This window comes from Anguilla anguilla, chromosome 15, assembly GCF_013347855.1.
Source record: "Anguilla anguilla isolate fAngAng1 chromosome 15, fAngAng1.pri, whole genome shotgun sequence".
Classification (NCBI taxonomy): domain Eukaryota; kingdom Metazoa; phylum Chordata; class Actinopteri; order Anguilliformes; family Anguillidae; genus Anguilla; species Anguilla anguilla.
The window spans coordinates 8,305,001-8,322,240 of NC_049215.1; the positions used below are offsets into that span (position 1 = coordinate 8,305,001).

Below are 17,240 nucleotides of genomic sequence, written 5' to 3' on the forward strand. Positions count from 1 at the left end.
GTGTGTGTGTGTGCGTTAAACCTGTGTGTGTATCTGTGTGTATGTGTGTTAAACCTGTGTGTGTGTGTGTGTGTGTTAAACCTGTGTGTGTATCTGTGTGTATGTGTGTTAAACCTGTGTGTGTGTGTGTATGTGTGTTAAACCTGTGTGTGTGTGTGTGTGTGTTAAACCTGTGTGTGTATCTGTACACAGGAACCTGAGCTCGGCGGGGGAAGAGGCCAGAAAGCAGATGCGGAGCTGTGAGGGGCTGGTGGACTCTCTGCTCTACGTCATCAAGGCCTGCGTCAGCACCTCCGACTTCGACAGCAAGGTCCGCCCCACACACACACACTCTTACACAGTCTCTCTCACACACACACACACACACTCTTACACAGTCTCTCTCACACACACACACACCCAGACTCTTACAAACGCTCTCTCTCTCACACACACACACACACACACACACACACGCATGCACGCTCTCTCTGTCACTCACAAATTCACTCACGCACACACACACACACACACACAGGGACATACTCCTCCTGAGTGTTTTCAGACATTGTGAGCGGCTGCTGCCTTTTTTCCACACAGATGATGTCACCCACCCCAGCTGCAGCAGCGTTAGTGAAAGAATCCTCCATTTTCTCTGTGGAGCAGGCAGCTTTAAAGCTGCAGTCCAAATTTACCAAACACAATCTAAGAGGCAGCCAGCTGGCTGTCAACGGGAAGCTGTCTCAATAGCTAGCTGTCTTCCTGTCTTTGTCACGACCATAGCATGAAAAAGTCACGCTAAGTGGTTAGGTGTTTAGTTTCATTGCCAAACTTTCTTGTCTGTTGAATAAGCTCGTTACCCACAATCCTCTCTCATTGTCAGTGCCACAGAGAAGCAGCTGGTTTTGTTTTGTTTATCTCCACCATAGAGGGCAGCTCATGTTCTCTCTGGAAGCACTTTTATGCTGAATTGCAGTGACTTCACACTGCCGTGTTAGCATTTCAGTTATTGTGTTTCACAAGTGTTCATGATGGAAAACGAAATGTCGACCACCTCCTTTTAAAAAAGGCTTCAAATCCGAGCCCTTCTGCGGCTAATTAAGAGCGTCACTACTGACTGCGGTTGTGCTGCTGCAGTTCCTGCTCTCGTCTCAGCTCAGGCCTGTGGCTAAACGAAAGCCTTGGCTCTTCTGCAGACGCACCGCGTGTCTCCGTTACTGTGATTTGATTCGCTGAGGGCGTGCGCATGAAAGGAAGTGAGGTGCTCTCCGCACAGAGCCCCTCTCTGAAACGCAGGCGCCCCCGGTACTGTAGGGCTCCCCGCTCTCACATTCCACTCTGCTGCTGACTCCAGTGCCCCGAGGTGCTGTCTCCTGCCCCGTTAAACTCCCGCCCACTCCTGCTCAGAGAACCTGCGCTTAATGTGTGTGTGTGTGTGTCTGATGTGTGTCTGTGCGTGTATGTGTCTGATGTGCGTGTGTGTGCGTGTGTGTGTTTGTGTGTGTGTGTGTGTCTGTCTGCTGTGTGCGTGTGCGTGTCTGATGTGTGTGTGCACGCATGCGTGTGTGTGTGTATCTGATGTGTGTCTGATGTGTGTGCGTGTGTGTGTGTGTGCATCTGATGTGTGTCTGATGTGTGTGTGTGTATGTCTTATGTGTGTGTGTCTGTGTCTGATGTATGTGTGTGTGTATGTCTTATGTGTGTGTGTGTGTGTGTGTGTATGTCTTATGTGTGTGTGTCTGTGTCTGATGTGTGTGTGTGTGTGTGTATGTCTTATGTGTGTGTGTCTGATGTGTGTGTGTGTATGTCTTACGTGTGTATGTCTTATGTGTGTGCGTCTGATGTGTGTGTGTGTGTGTCTGTGTCTGATGTGTGTGTGTGTGTGTATGTCTTATGTGTGTGTGTCTGATGTGTGTGTGTGTGTATGTCTTATGTGTGTGTGTCTGATGTGTGTGTGTGTATGTCTTATGTGTGTGTGTCTGTGTCTGATGTGTGTGTGTGTGTGTGTCCCCTCAGATTGTGGAGAACTGCATCTGCACGCTGAGGAACCTCTCGTACCGGCTGGAGCTGGAGATGCCTCAGGCCCGGCTGCTGGGGACCCAGGGGCTGGACGGCCTCCTGCTGGGCAGCGAGTCCCCCAGCAAAGAGGCCGACTCCAGCTGCTGGGGCAAGAAGAAGAAGAAGAAGAAGACTGCGCAGGATGAGCAGGTCAGCTCTGCGCTAGCTTCCTGTAGATCGCCTGCTGCTCTGAACCCCTCTCGGGCCCTGTGGACATGGCGGCTCAGTAGAAAGACCTGTAAATAAAGTCACTCTTTCATGCGTTCAGTCGTTCGTTCGTTCATTAAATTTGCCGATTGACAAACGTCACGCGGGCCTCAGAACAAGCAGCCCTGGGGAGGGGGTGGATGTCTGTGGTGTTTGTGTGTTTAACCCAGAGCGACGGCTTCCGCCCCGCGCTATCCGCACAACCTGTTTGTCTGGGCCTTCGGGCTGGTCCGTGTCCCGCTAGCTAGCGCTAACGGCGGCCCCTGACGGGCCCCCGGGTGTAGGTCAGGCCCCTGACGGGCCCCCGGGTGTAGGTCAGGCCCCTGACCGCGCGCGGCTCTGTGTTCGCAGTGGGACGGCGTGGGGCCCATCCCGGGCTTCTCCAAGTCGCCGAAGGGGGCGGAGATGCTGTGGCACCCGGCCGTGGTGAAGCCCTACCTGACGCTGCTGGCCGAGAGCTCCAACCCCGCCACCCTGGAGGGCTCGGCCGGCTCCCTGCAGAACCTCTCCGCCGGGAACTGGAAGGTGAGCGAGGCCCCGACGCCGGATCGCCCGGCTCACCGCCGTCCGGCTACCGCCTTCCTGTCTGAAGGTCACGCCCGTTCCACTATATTACAACAGCAATGTCATCTGCTGAGACCGTTTTTAAATACATTTTACCATTATGAATGGGCGTGGTGGATTTTTGAGTTTCTCTAGCCAAATATTACGCGAAGGCCAGAATAATTTGTATAACAGCAGTGGTAACTGATCATCAATCAACCCACCAATGGGCTGTGAGTCTTCAGATCAGTCAAGGAAATGCAATCAACTGACTTGTTGGTCAGAAGAGCGATAGCCTTATTTTCCTGCCAGTACTTGCTTGAGGGAGAATAAGATTTGATCACTTGCAAAGCCCTTGTTGCATTGAACCTCTTGGTTAAGTGATGCATACAAAGTCATGTAAAATCTTCCACAGCAGCAGCAGTGACCCAGGGTGAACTGAACTCTTTCCTTTGCCACTTGTGACGTTGAAGATGTTCTTAGGTCTTCACAGGCTAATTCTGACCCATTTAAGCCCGCGGGCTACTGAAGTTGCCGAAGTCTCTACCATTCTTTTTCCATTTGTGAATATTTTTTGGATGACTTATAGACGCTTATGTAAGAAATCTCTGGGGAAGAATCTGGGCGTTAATGGTCTAATCCCCACGACCCCTAACTCCCCCCCCCCGCTCTTGTGCTCTCCCAGTTCGCGGCATACATCCGCGCGGCGGTGCGGAAGGAGAAGGGCCTGCCCATCCTGGTGGAGCTCCTGCGCATGGACAACGACCGCGTGGTGTGCTCCGTGGCCACCGCGCTCAGGAACATGGCCCTGGACGTCCGGAACAAGGAGCTCATCGGTAAGAGCGCAAAAAGCTCCCCCTCACCGGAACTTTCTCTAGCATTACTGGGGCCTTATCAAGCCTTTTCTTTCTCCTCTAAAATCTGTTTTATTTTCCCATGACTTGGATTTCCTAGTTTTATTTCCCCTGATATCAGATTTCCTGGTTATCATATAAGCCATGTATATTTATTTTTCTTCACTGCATTTATCATTTGATTGTATTGGACTTTTATTTTGAAATGAAAAACTCCGGCACATCTATGACATGACACTGAAACCAGAAAGCTGCTAAACGGGGCTGCAGCTATGTCAACAGAAAAAGGGGAGTTGGGGGAGGGGGGTCATGCATGCAGCTTTCAAAAACAGTGCAAATGGCCCTGACTCGATGAGTAATTGCCGCATCACAGTGGAACGAATCCCTTGGGTGTCGTCTTTGACACTGTGGGCAGATAGTGCTAGAGGTTTTTTTGAACTTGGACCCATTTTGCGCGATTCACATCTTTGTTTGCGTAGCTGTGGTGGCCTTGAGAACTGCTCCACCCTCATGGAGCCACACTAACGAGCCTGAAAATGCCTTATAAATGTGGTCTTCCTCCAAACAAAAGGTTGATTCGCATATACACATGTATTTAAGAGATATCTGTGAGTAGTTACTGCTCAAGGCTTTAAAACTAATGTTCATTTTCAATACTTTTTTCCCACTGTAGAAGCACTTCCTTATTTGCACTGTGGTGGGCTGTATTCATGCACACAGGGGGGTGTGTTAGTGGAGTCGTTCAGTACAGTAGCTTACCACAACGTCAAGCCTGGCTGAACATCTACCAGACTACCACAGTATTTATGCGACTTCTCTCCTCGCCATAGTTCTCACTGAGAACAATGTACGCTTCCGCTAAAAAAAGTAGTCCGTCAACTGAAACGGCAAATGCCTGGTAATGGACTGATGGGAAATGACCTCAGTGAATGTCCCCTTCAGGCTGTGCAGTTGTTATTTTGGGAGAGGTTATTTTATGGCCGTTGGAGGCTTGTTCGCGTGGCCATTTCGACTGCACTGCAAAGCAGAATGAAGAGGTTCTCAGGGTGACCAAAGCTCCACAAAGAAAAATGTGACAAAATTACCATTACCCATCGCCATGGTGGAAATAGTTGAGAAAAATGGGTCCAAGCGGGGAAAAAAAAAACTGAAGTTCTCCTTTAAGGTTGGAGGGTTTTTCAGTGGTCACAGTAGGCAGTCGCTTCAATGCGTTGCTCGACCCCGCTGGAACTCATTAGAAGGAGGCAGACAATTAGCTTGCATCTGTACCATAAGACAGTTTACTATCTGACATGCATTAAATGCATTTCAATGAGGTTCTATTTTCAGGAGAGCATTTTCAGGATTTTGCACTAATGACTGTAGTACCTGTCAGTTACCGAATTCCATCTTTCGTTCCACTTGTTCTTTGCATTGTGGAACTGTAGGGCCCTACGTTATGTCCAGCCCCGGCTCACGCTGTAGGAAACTGTAGGAGCAGGGCACGTGTGGCCATGTGCAGATGTTTCTGATTAGCCGCAAACCGAATACTCAGGGCAAGCCGGCCAATCACCAGGCCCGAATGTCAGAGTTCAGCAGGCCTGCCTGTCCTGGCCGTTGCAGCAGCAGCTCTCTGACTTTTCAATAAAAAGGAGATCTGCTCTGCTTCCGCTCTGGAGATGAGGGGCCAGGTTTGCGGAGGGGCCGCCAGCTGAGGCTTTCAGGGGTAATGAAAAGCAGGGTCTTGGAATGTGGTGGAGGGGTGCACTTTCGGGACTTTACAGGAAAGGAGGGAGGGGGAGGGGCGACTCGCAACCAAAGCTGTACGGGTTTGAATCCGCTCGGACACTGCGGCTTTATCCCAGAGGAAGAAGCTCACAGACAGAAGCTTTGTGGTCTGCCAAGGGGGGGTCAGAATGTCATATGTAAAGCAGCAGGGTTGGGGATAACTCCATTTAAATTCAGTCCGTTTGGGAAATAAATTGAATTTGTAATGCGTGCGTTTGAAAAACCATCGAAGAACATCGTCGGCATTTTTCACTTCTTGAATTGAATTGCTGTTCCTTTCCTGAATCGACCTCTGATAGAAACCCCCCGGTGGAAACCATCGGCTGTCCTCTGGGTCACATGCAGCCCGACGGCAGACAGGCTGAAAGACGGGGTGAATATTTAGGGTTTTTTTTTCCCCCTCCCCCCCTCAGGAAAGTACGCCATGCGGGACCTGGTGAACCGGCTCCCCGGGGGCAGCACCACGCTGCTGTCGGACGAGACGGTGGCGGCCGTCTGCTGCACCCTCCACGAGGTCACCAGCAAGAACATGGAGAACGCCAAGGCGCTGGCCGACACCGGCGGCATCGAGAAGCTGGTCAACATCACCAAGGGCCGGGGGGAGAGGTGCGTTGCGCCCCCACCGCCGCACACGCTCACGAATAACGCGTCGCACATCGCACCGCCGCGACGGCGGCTCGCGCGTCACCCTCGCGTAGCTTCGAGCGGTTCACACTGGGGCCTGTTTGAACGCTTGTGTTGATAGGCTCCGCCAAACCGCGCGCTTTTTCTCCTAAAGCAGCGTCGCTGGGTTCTGATCTATAATCAGACTGTTTGCCCGAGGCTTTCCATCGATTTCCGCATCGCTAGCGCGCTCCTGACAAACTCTGCCGAGGAGAGTTTCCTGAAGCGCGCCGGCTAACCCTGTCTCTGTCTCAGGTACTCCATGAAGGTGGTCAAAGCGGCCGCCCAGGTCCTGAACACCCTGTGGCAGTACAGGGACCTGCGCACCATCTACAAGAAGGTGAGAGAATGTTCCGTTCTCAGATAGCGAGGACGCGCCGAACCGCAGCCGCCCGCGCCGCTGGCTTTACCGACCGGCGCTCTCTCTCCTTTCAGGACGGGTGGAACCAGAACCACTTCATCACCCCCGTGACCACGCTGGAACGGGACAGGTACAAGTCTCAGCCCACCCTGCCCAGCAGCACCTTACAGATGTCGCCCGTCATCCAGTCAGGTGAGGTTCGGCTGCCCGGAGCATCATGGGAAATGTAGTTGCAATCAGGCCTGAGTACTTAGCTTTGTTACTAAAGCAAACATTTGTTTGATTCAGCACAAGAGAAAGCCTCTAAGTAATCAGATGAGAGAAAAGTCTGAATTAACATTTCCATTTTTTGTTTTGTTGTTCAGCTGGTAGCGCGACCTCCTCTCCCGCAATGCTGGGGATTAAAGAACATCGCTCAGATTATCAGAGAACAAAGTCGTCTATGCAATTTTATAACTACCAGGGAGACAACAATATCCATAAAAGTCAGTACACAGGTAAGCCAAGAGCCACTGTGCTCTCGCCGGAGACCGCCATTTTAGATTTTGGATGTAGTGGGAATTAGACTTTTTATATTTAGTTTGAGACCTATTTTATGTAGGTTTAGAGGGTGTGTGATTCCCACAGAAGCCATAAAGTGCACCCACAGATGTGAAATTGGGTTTCCTCCATTTGCGGCTGGCTGTTCGGACTCGCGGTCTGGGAGAAAGTTCCGGGCTCACGCGTCCTCAGCCCTTAAGGCCGCCGGTGGGAAGCCGGGATCAAAAGAGCACTCCAGTTCCCGCTCTGCTTTTAAGCCGGGCTGGAGTGGCGATAAGGGCCACGCCGCGCTAGCGTTAGCCTGCTGTGTCTCAGCGTCCACTACAGAGTCTCTGTGGTCTCAGCGGCGGAGCGGCCCCCGGCGCTACGGGGCAGCTGCGGTGTGAGAGGCCTCTTCAGCGCACTCACAGAGAGCTCTGCAGCTCACTCACAGAGAGCACTCACAGAGAGCTCTGCAGCTCACTCACAGAGAGCACTCACAGAGAGCTCTGCAGCTCGCTCACTAAGCTCACAGAAAAACTGGACACTTCCAGGGAACACAATAACCCGTTCCAACTGTATAATCATACTTCAGTCTGCGTCCATTTTGTGTTGATGGTCAGATTTTAATTGCACAGATGTGTGTTACTGTCTTGTAAGTCATATTGTATGGGGCCTGTGGGTTGTTCCCTAGTACAGAGTAGGAAACTGGATTTTTATCAAAAATTAGGTTAAAGATGTGGGTTCTCATCATAAATTGGACATTCCTTTTGTAGCTTTACGCATGCTACTTAACTGTCATTGTTTCAGTAAATAGCAGCTGTGTAAATGGATCGTGTGTAAACGGTAATGACATAAATGCGAATGTAACCGTTCGTCCGTGTTTGCAGGGTCTGGGAAGCCATCGCCGTTTTATATTGGGTCCTATTCGTCGCCGTCGAGGGAGAGGGACTCCAGGAGAGCGCAGGTGAGGCGATGAGGTGTGGAGATGAGGTGTGGAGATGAGGTGAGGCGATGGGGTGTGGAGCGGGCCAGGCGGTGACTCTGAGCTCAGCTCTGAGCTGCGGAGCGGAGGATGAGCGCGTGTTTGTCTTCCTCTGGGATCCTGGCCGAGTTCGGCATTCCTTCCCCTCCTGTGCGCTAACGAGCCCAGACCGCCGCACATGCTCTGTTTGGATAGACGGGTCCGGAGCGGAAAGGGGAACGCCGGCGCTGCCGGGCGGTGGTGGTGGGGGTGGTGGTGGATGGTGGGGGGGGGGGGTTTTGGGCGGGCGAGCCGGGCCTCTGGTACCGGTCGGACTGCACGGGGGCGTCCCGGCGCAATCCCTCCGATAACGTGGGGCGTCGCCGTGCCAGCTGGGACCCAGCCCCGCTCCGCTTTCCAGAAGCTTCTGCAGGGAAACCAGCTGCACGAGGTCACGTGTACATAAGGGCAGGCTCCGCCTCCGGCCCCGCCCCCTCCTTCCCCCGTGCACTGTTCTCCTGGTCCAGGTGTGTACGGGTCCTGTGAGGACATTGGGGGGGACGGTCATTAATCAGCGTCTTCACCTGGCCCTGCCGGGGGGGGGGGGGGGGGGCGGGGGCATTAAACGAACATGACTAATGGGGACGCAAAAGCACAACGACACTTAATAGATTGGGCAATTGTTTTCACGGGCTTTCTCACTTATGCATCGATTATTTTTTTTTTTAGCTGCTGTTGTTTAGCAATTGCAGAAAGTAAATGCTAGAATCCGCTTCTGTGTTAATTTAAACTCCGCACGTCTGTTTTTCGGACGTAGCGACGGCGAACTCTTGAGGTCAGGCTGCGGCGAGAACGATAACGATCTGTCGTTTTCCGGGAGTCACCTTGCAGAATGTTCTCTCCCCCATTAAACTCACCAATCCGTTCCCATCAGGAACTCAGCCGTCCCCCTCTTCATCATTACTTTTTTAATTGCAGGTTTGTTGTGGCCATGATGTAGTTATCAGTGTATTGCACGTACAGTATGATAGCTGTCAGTATCCTTCAGAGTCCTTTTTAGTGCACATTGGTGGCGCGTAAGTCCCAATATTGATTCACCTCAATGAGTGCACTATTAACATTCAAACGTCCTCAGTGTGGCCTTTAGCAAGCACCCTGCACAGCGGCCTTTGCTGTACCAGCCCTAATGGAGCGTCCTTTGCCGTCTTCTCCTCCAGCACCAGCAGCTCTACTACACCGACGAGCCCGGGCGGAGGAACTACGACACCTACCGAATGTACCTGCAGTCCCCGCAGGGCTACCAGGACCCGTACTACCAGGACCCGGGCCCCTTCGCCCCCGCCGCCGACTACGCGCCGCAGACCCTGGGCCTCAAGGCCAACACCAACTACGTGGACTTCTACTCCACCACCCGGAGGCCCTCGTACCGGGCCGAGCAGTACCCCGGGTCCCCGGACTCCTGGGTCTAACCGCGGGCCCCCACCCCCCGCGTGACGGAGCGAGGGAGGGAGGGAGGGAGGGAGCGACTGACTCTTCCACCCACTTTCGTTTGTACGTTTGTTTGTTTTTTTTTAAGGCGAGAATCTGAACGAGGGTCAGCGACGTGGAGACGGAGGAAGCGGACGTGAGCCAAAGAAGGAGATCAGGGAACGTGTGATTTTTTTTTGTTTCGTTTTTTTTAGTTGGGGGGGAAAAAGGCGCGAGCTGCGCGTTGGACGGCGACACTGGACGTTATCGTGAGCGTCTTTTCGCTCCGTCTAGATGTTAGTTTTGTTTAAGTTGATTTTTTTTTTCCATTAGCTGTGGTAGCATGATGAGGGTCATAGGTCACGTGTGGAAGGGTTTGTGGAGGTGAATCAGACAAGGGGGAATGAGTTTGTAGGCCAAAAACTGAGAAACTGATCATGATTTCATATTTGTTAAAAAAAGAATAATCTAATGTTAGTTTGTACAGAGGAATCCTAACATATTCCTGTCATGTTTTATTGCTGTACTTACTATTGAGATTGTATATGCCATGAAGTCTTGTAAATGTCCTTAATTTTATTGTAAATACAGAAAATATGTCACCCGGTCTACACTCATTGCACTGGTAAAGTCTTGTGCTATGTTAAAACTATATAGATATTATAAATACATGGAGAAATTAAGGAGATAAATTATAAAAAAAGATGGCATCCACACAGAAGCATTCAAATGTAATAAAATTACAATTTTGTTTTTTTAAACCTGTTGTGTGATTTATTTTTGTGACATTGCAGAAATAAGAACCTTTCAGGGGAGGGATCCCAAGCGTTTCCTTATAAAATAAAAGTTTAAAAAATGCACGAACAGAATTAAAGGTGAACATGTATGTGGGCTTTGAAGAGCTTAAACTTCACTTTTTATTTCATTTTCCAAACTCAGCGACCTTCACCTTGTATTATAGAGCTATTTAGGCCTCATAAACCTATTTTATTGGACACATTTATTTGAAGACGCAAGTGTTAACTGGCGGTTTCCGGTCCTTTATCATCAGGTTTATGATTATTTGCGTATTGAGATGCGTTATTCACCTGAAACGCGGAACCATCGCAGTCACGCTTGTTTTCAACCAGACCCAGAGGCTGCAGCCTTCTACATTCCCCTTTTTTCACGTGGTATTGGCACATCTCAGCGCGCGGTCAGTCAGTCGATGCGCTGTTTTTCCACATTCCCCTGCTTCGCGTTATGTAAACATGCCATATTCGGGCAAAAGGAATATTTATTTTGCCCATCGAACGAAATAACCCTCCGTGTTAAATTGCATTACTGTGTGTGCATACGATGGTCGTGTTTATACATTACCGTCTCACATTGTTTTAGTGTTATTGACAGTGGGTTCTGGTTATCATCACGGTAGGCTGATTGAGATTTTCTGCTTAAGGGAACACCCTCTGTAGTATTTCAATATAACGCAAATTCCAAAGCCCATCAGCTCAGAGTTTTGTCGTATTAAAATATATGTGAGCGCGATCAGCTTTGCAGACAGGATGTGCAGACGGGGTGCTTTTCGGTTGTGCTCACAAGGCGACTAGAGGGGTGTGTCCTGAAGCTTTTTTTGTCAGGTTTTTGGGCCCCTGATTGGACATCAACGGCAAAGCTCTCCTGGCCTGATGCTTGCACGTATGCCAGGACAACGTTCGCACAATTAAACATGAATGCTTTACAAACTTTGTCTCTGGTTATGTACCCGACACCATTGTGTCCCTGCTCTATCCTGGCAGACAACGGGAGTTACGTAATTCAAATATCATTAATGACGTAACTACTTGTTTTTAACTCTTAAATCCCACCCCATAAATTGCGATTTCCTTGAGTGGTTGAGCACTACGTCACTCTTCGTCACCAATATAAACTCAGTATGTGGGACGGAACACGATGTGCCTTGTTTTAGAACAAAGTTTTGAAGATGGTGCAGCTATCGAAAGCTGGGACGAAAGACAATCCTACACTTAAAGCTGGACATCCCCCAGCAGGTAAAGGCAACATATGACAGACATTTGCTTCTTCTCTGTTCCTATTTATTTTATTTTTTTGTTTTTTATTTTACTTTTAGTCCTTGTTGTTATTGTTTAAAACAATAAGTGCAACATCCATGCAATCGATATATTAATCACAAGCTTGTTTTCGAATGCAAAGGTCCCGTTTCACAGTAAGAAACAATCTTGTTTCGTTCTCTTTCAGCCCGTGCGATGTCGTGCAGCTGCAACAGCATTGTGTTCGTGTTGAATTTGTTTCAATCGTTGAGCGCTTTGTTTCATTCAAGGAGTACTTCTATACTAAAATCTGATCTACGAATATTTTCTTCACATTTTACTCGTAGCCTACTCTGTATCCGGTGTTCTGTTGTGATTTCCGTTTTTTGTTTTCCGAGTTTCAAAGAATGCACTGACTTGTTGTCGAGCTATTGTGCAGAAACTCGCTGCATGCAGAGATGTGTTCAGTGCAACCATGTTGCTGAAAATGAAAGCCCTTTCTCTCGACGTTGCATTACGTTTTATTTAACTTTTTGGAAATTTGCTGACTCGATGTTGTCGTTTTTGGAATACAGTGTAAAAAAGTATTAAATTAATAAGATTTAACTTTATTTCCTAAATTACTTTTTACGTGGGTGTCCTGTCGTTGGCTATACGTTAAACTGCATGTTTAAGCAGATTAGCCACACAATACTTAATGCATTTTTTTACTTCCGTGGATTTGATTGCATAACCAACTTGTCTGGATGGCAACAACAAACCCGTATTTCAGCTTAACCGTTCCGTTGGCACAAGGGGGCAGGTCCTCCTGTACTGACCTGTAGGAGTTTACAGCAAAAGTAAAGCTGCAAGTATTCAGATGCACAAGATAATTTAGGTGTTCCCCCCCTAAAGCTGCATTGTGAACATGGGGAATCTGCAGACCCAAGTGGCCCATTCCAACCCTTGTACAACTGTGATTTCCAACGATCTGTTAATCCTTGGAGATCCAGTTAAAACTTATTGTTCACTTGTTTGTGCCCCCCCCCCCTTACAGGCCTTTGGTCTGGCAGGTCTCAGCCTGTAACATAAGTGAATTTGCAGAAAAAGTACAAATTTTCCACTGTAGTAGTGAACGATCAAGCTCGAGTTGGATTGACTTACATTACATTACATTACAGGCATTTAGCAGACGCTCTTATCCAGAGCGACTTACACAACTCCATTTATACAGCTGGATACATACTGAAGCAATGCAGGTTAAGTACCTTGCTCAAGGGTACAACGGCAGTGTCCTTACCCGGGAATCGAACCTACAACCTTTCGGTTACAAGTCTAGTTCCTTACCCACTGTGCTACACTCCGTCCTCACTTACTACTTATTGTAGTGCAGTGGTTTTTCTGTAGTTGCCTCTTGTGCTGAAGATGCCTGATTGTGGCTTGACAATGTACCAGCACATACGTGATACAAGAGTGCTGAACTGGCTGAATTGGCTCGACTGTAAAAAGATTAAGGGAAGACCAAACCTTGTCTGGTTCCAGCCATACAAATACAAGTACAACAGGGAACCACGGACCAATAACATTGAAATTATATTTTTAAAAGAAAAAAAATTCGATTAAGATGAAATTCAAATTGAGACCGCAATAGTCTCATGTAGCTTTGAGATGATTTCAGGATGTCCATCCAACAAGCAGTATGCAGTTCTGAGGCAAATACATTTGGAGAGATGGAAATTAGACCATCTTTAAAAAGGGTCCCAAACTTTGGAGGTGACAGTTTTATTTTTCCTGCACTTCAGCCATATCCTCACTTGCATAGCTTCTGAAAGAGCCCTAATATGCCACAGATTGAGACGACACCATTTAATTATGTTAAGTTTATGTTCCAGTCGGGCCTAAATGTTGAAACCACAAAATGGCAGACCATTGAGTACGTCAAATAGGGAGTCTGTACCACAGAGCACTCCAGAGAACCTCCGCCACGGGTAAAGGAACAAAAATGGAACTTTGTTTAAATAAAAAATAAAAAAATGAATAATAATAAATACGTCCACTGAAAGGGTACCAGAATGTGAATAATTTCGATGCACTGTGTGCAATCGTGTCTTCAGTGTCAACAACAAATGCAAGGTGCCTGCAAGCGTGACTTCACAACCGATCGGCTTTCCCATTTCTGTGCCAGGTTGGATCCACCCACAGCCTCCAGGGCTAATAGTCCAAGTCAACAAACCACTTGAGAAACGGCCTATTTACATGAGCATGCGTTGTACAGTAGAAAATGGTTGTTATATGGGTGGAGTTAACCATTTCTTCTACCGTTTTTCTAAATCCTCAGCAGATCGAGCAGGACACTCAAACTTTTCTTTGAAAAAGCCTTGACCTTTCCAGTAATTGGGGGTGTTTCAAATCCCAGATGAGAACAGATATTGGAATGGCTCTTCTGCTTAATGTGGCTGAAGACCACAGGTCTGAGCTTTTCCCCCCCAAAGGGATCATCTCCTGGACTCTGGGGGCAGACATTGACGCTGGGGGCTGGAGGGTGGGTCTAGGTTTGACAGTTCTCAGAAAGTACACGCAAATCCAAAATTTTCTCAGGTGCTGGGCAGTAAAAAGTTAAATCCAAAAAAGTTCCTCAGATATTTGAAAAGCTGATTTATATTCCAGTTTGTTTGAAATTTTCTTGAACAGCAGAATTTAAAATGTTAACTGAAGTCCCTTCTTGTGAAATGATACTTTAAGGCTCTTATTTTGAAATGTTACACACATGGGGATTGATCACCCTTGTTGTTTTAAACGGGTGTCCTGTGATCGCCTTTACCTGCCGAAGCCTGGAAACACTGCCGTGGAAACGTTGTTTTATTTCTCGGCATATGAAAGTAACCCGCGTGTGCGTGCGGGTCTGGCTCTGAGGCGGGGGGGGGCTCTGCTTTGTCTCCGCAGTGAAGGCCGGGGGCATGCGGGTGGCCAAGAAGAGCAGCGAGGACAACGTTGCTGTGGAGAAGGAAGCCAAAAGGCCCGATAAGCCCAGGTATTTTGGGGGGGGGGGGGGGTTTGGGGTACTGTTTGGGGGTTCCGGCCCGACCTTAAGCCCGTGCTGCCAGTCTAATCCTTTTTTTTTTTTAGCTGCTCAGCCAAATCGGGCCATAGCACCATGAGCGAACCATGACTGCTGATTTTTTTAAAATAAAATGGCTTCTGGAGTAGAACACTCTCTGACCAAAAGGCATTTCCTCTGACACAGCCATCCTTTTGCAACTGGCTTAGCTGATGTTTAAAAATCTCCATAGCGTGCCGTTTGATTCAAATAATTTACTTGTTCCTATTTAAGTGTACCAATTATTTACTAATTCCTTTGACACAGAAGTCTGCTCTACTGTGGGGGTTTTTTATATTTATTTTTTTAAGTACCTTTTGACTCTTGGTCTCAGTCTGTTTAACATGCAAATTGAATGGTTCCAGAGTCACTTCTTGGTCCTAGCTTTGCAAAGAGGGGGCAGCAGTTTGGCTCTGTAACACACGTCTCATCATTTACCAGTGACCCCCTCTTGACGAAGGCACGCCCGTGTTCCACACAATCAAGGGTGTCCGTTGGTTGGCTGTCCGCCAGCATTCCGACGGAGGCAAAAGGCAGACAACTCAAATTGTCCTCGCTTCTGCCCTCTCCACCTTAAATAAAGACGCGAATGGAAAAGGGGGCCGGCTGTTATCAGTGGCTCCTCTTGGTTCTGGTTCAGGTGGTAGAGGAAAAGTACTTCACTGTAGTAGAGTGTAGCTCCTCCCAGTTCTGGTCCGGTGCAGGAGTTAAGGGGCTGTGTGGCCGCTTTTGAGGTGGACCTGCGGAAGCCGATGAAATATCCTGCCTTTAAGCGGGGGGGTCACCCCAAAACTGAGTTTAATGCGGCAATGAGCTTTTCACTTGCACAAACTTCAAAAAAAGCACTGAGAGAATGGCTTGTTTCACAAGAAGTGCCATGATCTTCTGCTACAGCTCATTACAGTGCTAAATCTAAAATTACGCTGAGGTTGTATTAATAGCTTGACTGTTCTGTTTCGCTCCTGCTTCCGAGTGTTGCCATTCGGGTCCTGTTGGTACCCATTTTTTTCAGTGTGGTATATTTACAGGGCCGTTTGAATATTCAGACTGATTGGTAGTGTTGCTGCCACCTATTGTTGAAGGGACATTGAACTTGTCTTTCCAGGTCTCTTCCAACCTCTCCCAGAATGCAGTCTGTCAGTGTCCTGTTGGCAGGGACTCTTGAAAAGGTCAGTAGCTCTGTCTGCACCTTCCTGCAAATGCACATCATTACACATGACACTGTCTGCCATTTTGTTTTTACAACTGCCAATTTCCAGACATTTGGATTAATGCAGCGCCATTCTCCAGGGTTCTCAACCTTTACCAGACTCCAGTGGATTTAACCAGTTTGCTCGGCGTAATGCCACACATTATAATATTCTGACTTCATGAAATGTGTTTATAATGGATGTGGGCTTTTATCACATTCCATGGATTCTTGGAAGGTCTACAAGTTGTCCATGAAGTAGTCCAGTAATGATGAATGTCTGGAATGACAGGAACTGATTTCATTCACTCCGCTTTGCGTTGCAGCTGGGACATGACTTTCCAGAAACGCCGGTGAGCGGCAGGCACAGCAGACTCCAGCCTGCCGTGGAGAAACTGCACTCTCCCCGGAACTTCTTCATTCAGCAGCCCCGCAAGTTTTGAGCCAAGATGGCTGCTGTCCCCTCGCGTGGCAGGAGGAGCCTGGGGGAATATCTTAAGTAAACAGTCTTAAGAGAAACAGGAAGTGTTTACAGCAGATGGGACGCAAAGGGGCCAGAGTGGAAGGAAGGAAGCCTACGGCATTGTGTAGTTAATGTTTGTTTCTTCTTCTGTGAAAATGTAACTGCAATAGCACTTCAGCTTCAGTTTAACTGAGTATTTGTAGAAATTGCTGACCTTGTTTTATTCAGAAGGTCATTTGCTTAAACTCATTCCTTGCTCTTTGTTTACTGCAAATGGGATGCATTATCTGTATGAGGGGCATTGCATATGCACACGCAAGTCTTTGTTTGTTATCTGACTTCGACTTCTGTCCACAAGTTGCTGGGATACTGTCACCGTGGGTGAGTGAAACTCAGCGTCTGTGATTCGTCTCGAACTCGCAGTGCATGAGGTGATTGGGACCTGTAATGCTTTTCCTTCAATGAGTGGGCATCGTTTCAATCTAATATTAAATATAAGCTTTGTAGACATACCTTAACACTCCCTACTTCAATAAAATTGCTTGGCAATGTTCAGAAAATTGTCGTTTTGTCATCTTTGCTGCTAGATTCTATACTATGCCATAGGCTGCACTGCTTCCTTTGCTTGAGAGACACGGTGCAAATAATGCCACAAATGTAACAATCCTGCATCCTCACCAATGATTGGCAGCACTGCCCAACACTGTACCTGGACATCTACAGTCCTGTAGGTTTTCATTTCAACCATGAAGCACACCTTGTTCAACAGCTAAGTCATGTCTGAAACGGATTACTTGCCTACAATTGAGTATGTGAGTTGAGTACACTGGATGAGTTGAGTAGGTAATATTTTCTCTAAATGTAGTGCACTTAAAATCCCTGGATGATGTAGTTATTTTCGTGGTTTTGCTGAGTGCATTTGAAAGTACGCTTTTCAGGAGGTAAACCATACTTTTTAGGAGATCTGAGAGGGAAAAAATAGAGCTTAGGGTCCCATAAATCAGAGAGGAAGAGGCGGGGCCTTTTCACTACATGGGAGGGACTTGTGATATTACATTACATTACAGGCATTTAGCAGACGCTCTTATCCAGAGAGACTT

The 17,240-nt window shown here is 48.1% G+C and overlaps 2 protein-coding genes across 7 annotated transcripts in view; both read left to right on the forward strand.

Annotated features, from left to right (window-relative positions):
* LOC118213900 (plakophilin-4-like) overlaps positions 1-10,143 on the forward strand; it is an 84,866-nt gene extending 74,723 nt beyond the window's left edge. For all 6 annotated transcript variants that reach the window (XM_035393122.1, XM_035393121.1, XM_035393123.1 and 3 more), the window contains 10 exons: positions 193-310; positions 1,996-2,187; positions 2,596-2,769; positions 3,473-3,623; positions 5,822-6,014; positions 6,327-6,411; positions 6,507-6,624; positions 6,798-6,929; positions 7,842-7,918; positions 9,133-10,143. In XM_035393122.1, coding sequence (XP_035249013.1) covers positions 193-310; positions 1,996-2,187; positions 2,596-2,769; positions 3,473-3,623; positions 5,822-6,014; positions 6,327-6,411; positions 6,507-6,624; positions 6,798-6,929; positions 7,842-7,918; positions 9,133-9,384 — 1,492 coding nt within the window. In that variant the 3' untranslated portion in view covers positions 9,385-10,143. The remainder of the gene's footprint in view (positions 1-192; positions 311-1,995; positions 2,188-2,595; positions 2,770-3,472; positions 3,624-5,821; positions 6,015-6,326; positions 6,412-6,506; positions 6,625-6,797; positions 6,930-7,841; positions 7,919-9,132) is intronic.
* A 1,114-nt stretch (positions 10,144-11,257) lies between these two features.
* On the forward strand, positions 11,258-16,700 carry dap1b (death associated protein 1b). The gene is made up of 4 exons (XM_035393126.1): positions 11,258-11,412; positions 14,335-14,422; positions 15,594-15,657; positions 16,004-16,700. The coding sequence occupies exons 1-4, from the start codon at positions 11,346-11,348 to the stop codon at positions 16,118-16,120; spliced, it is 336 nt and encodes a 111-aa protein (XP_035249017.1). The 5' UTR covers positions 11,258-11,345; the 3' UTR covers positions 16,121-16,700.
* Positions 16,701-17,240: the final 540 nt, after the last annotated feature.

Bases quoted from the DNA above. Each gene is read 5' to 3' on its own strand.
- dap1b (XM_035393126.1), top strand. From the start codon at position 11,346: ATGGTGCAGCTATCGAAAGCTGGGACGAAAGACAATCCTACACTTAAA. The intron at 11,413-14,334 runs GTAAAGGCAACA...TTGTCTCCGCAG, and splicing joins AGCTGGACATCCCCCAGCAG to TGAAGGCCGGGGGCATGCGG. The intron at 14,423-15,593 runs GTATTTTGGGGG...TTGTCTTTCCAG, and splicing joins AAAAGGCCCGATAAGCCCAG to GTCTCTTCCAACCTCTCCCA.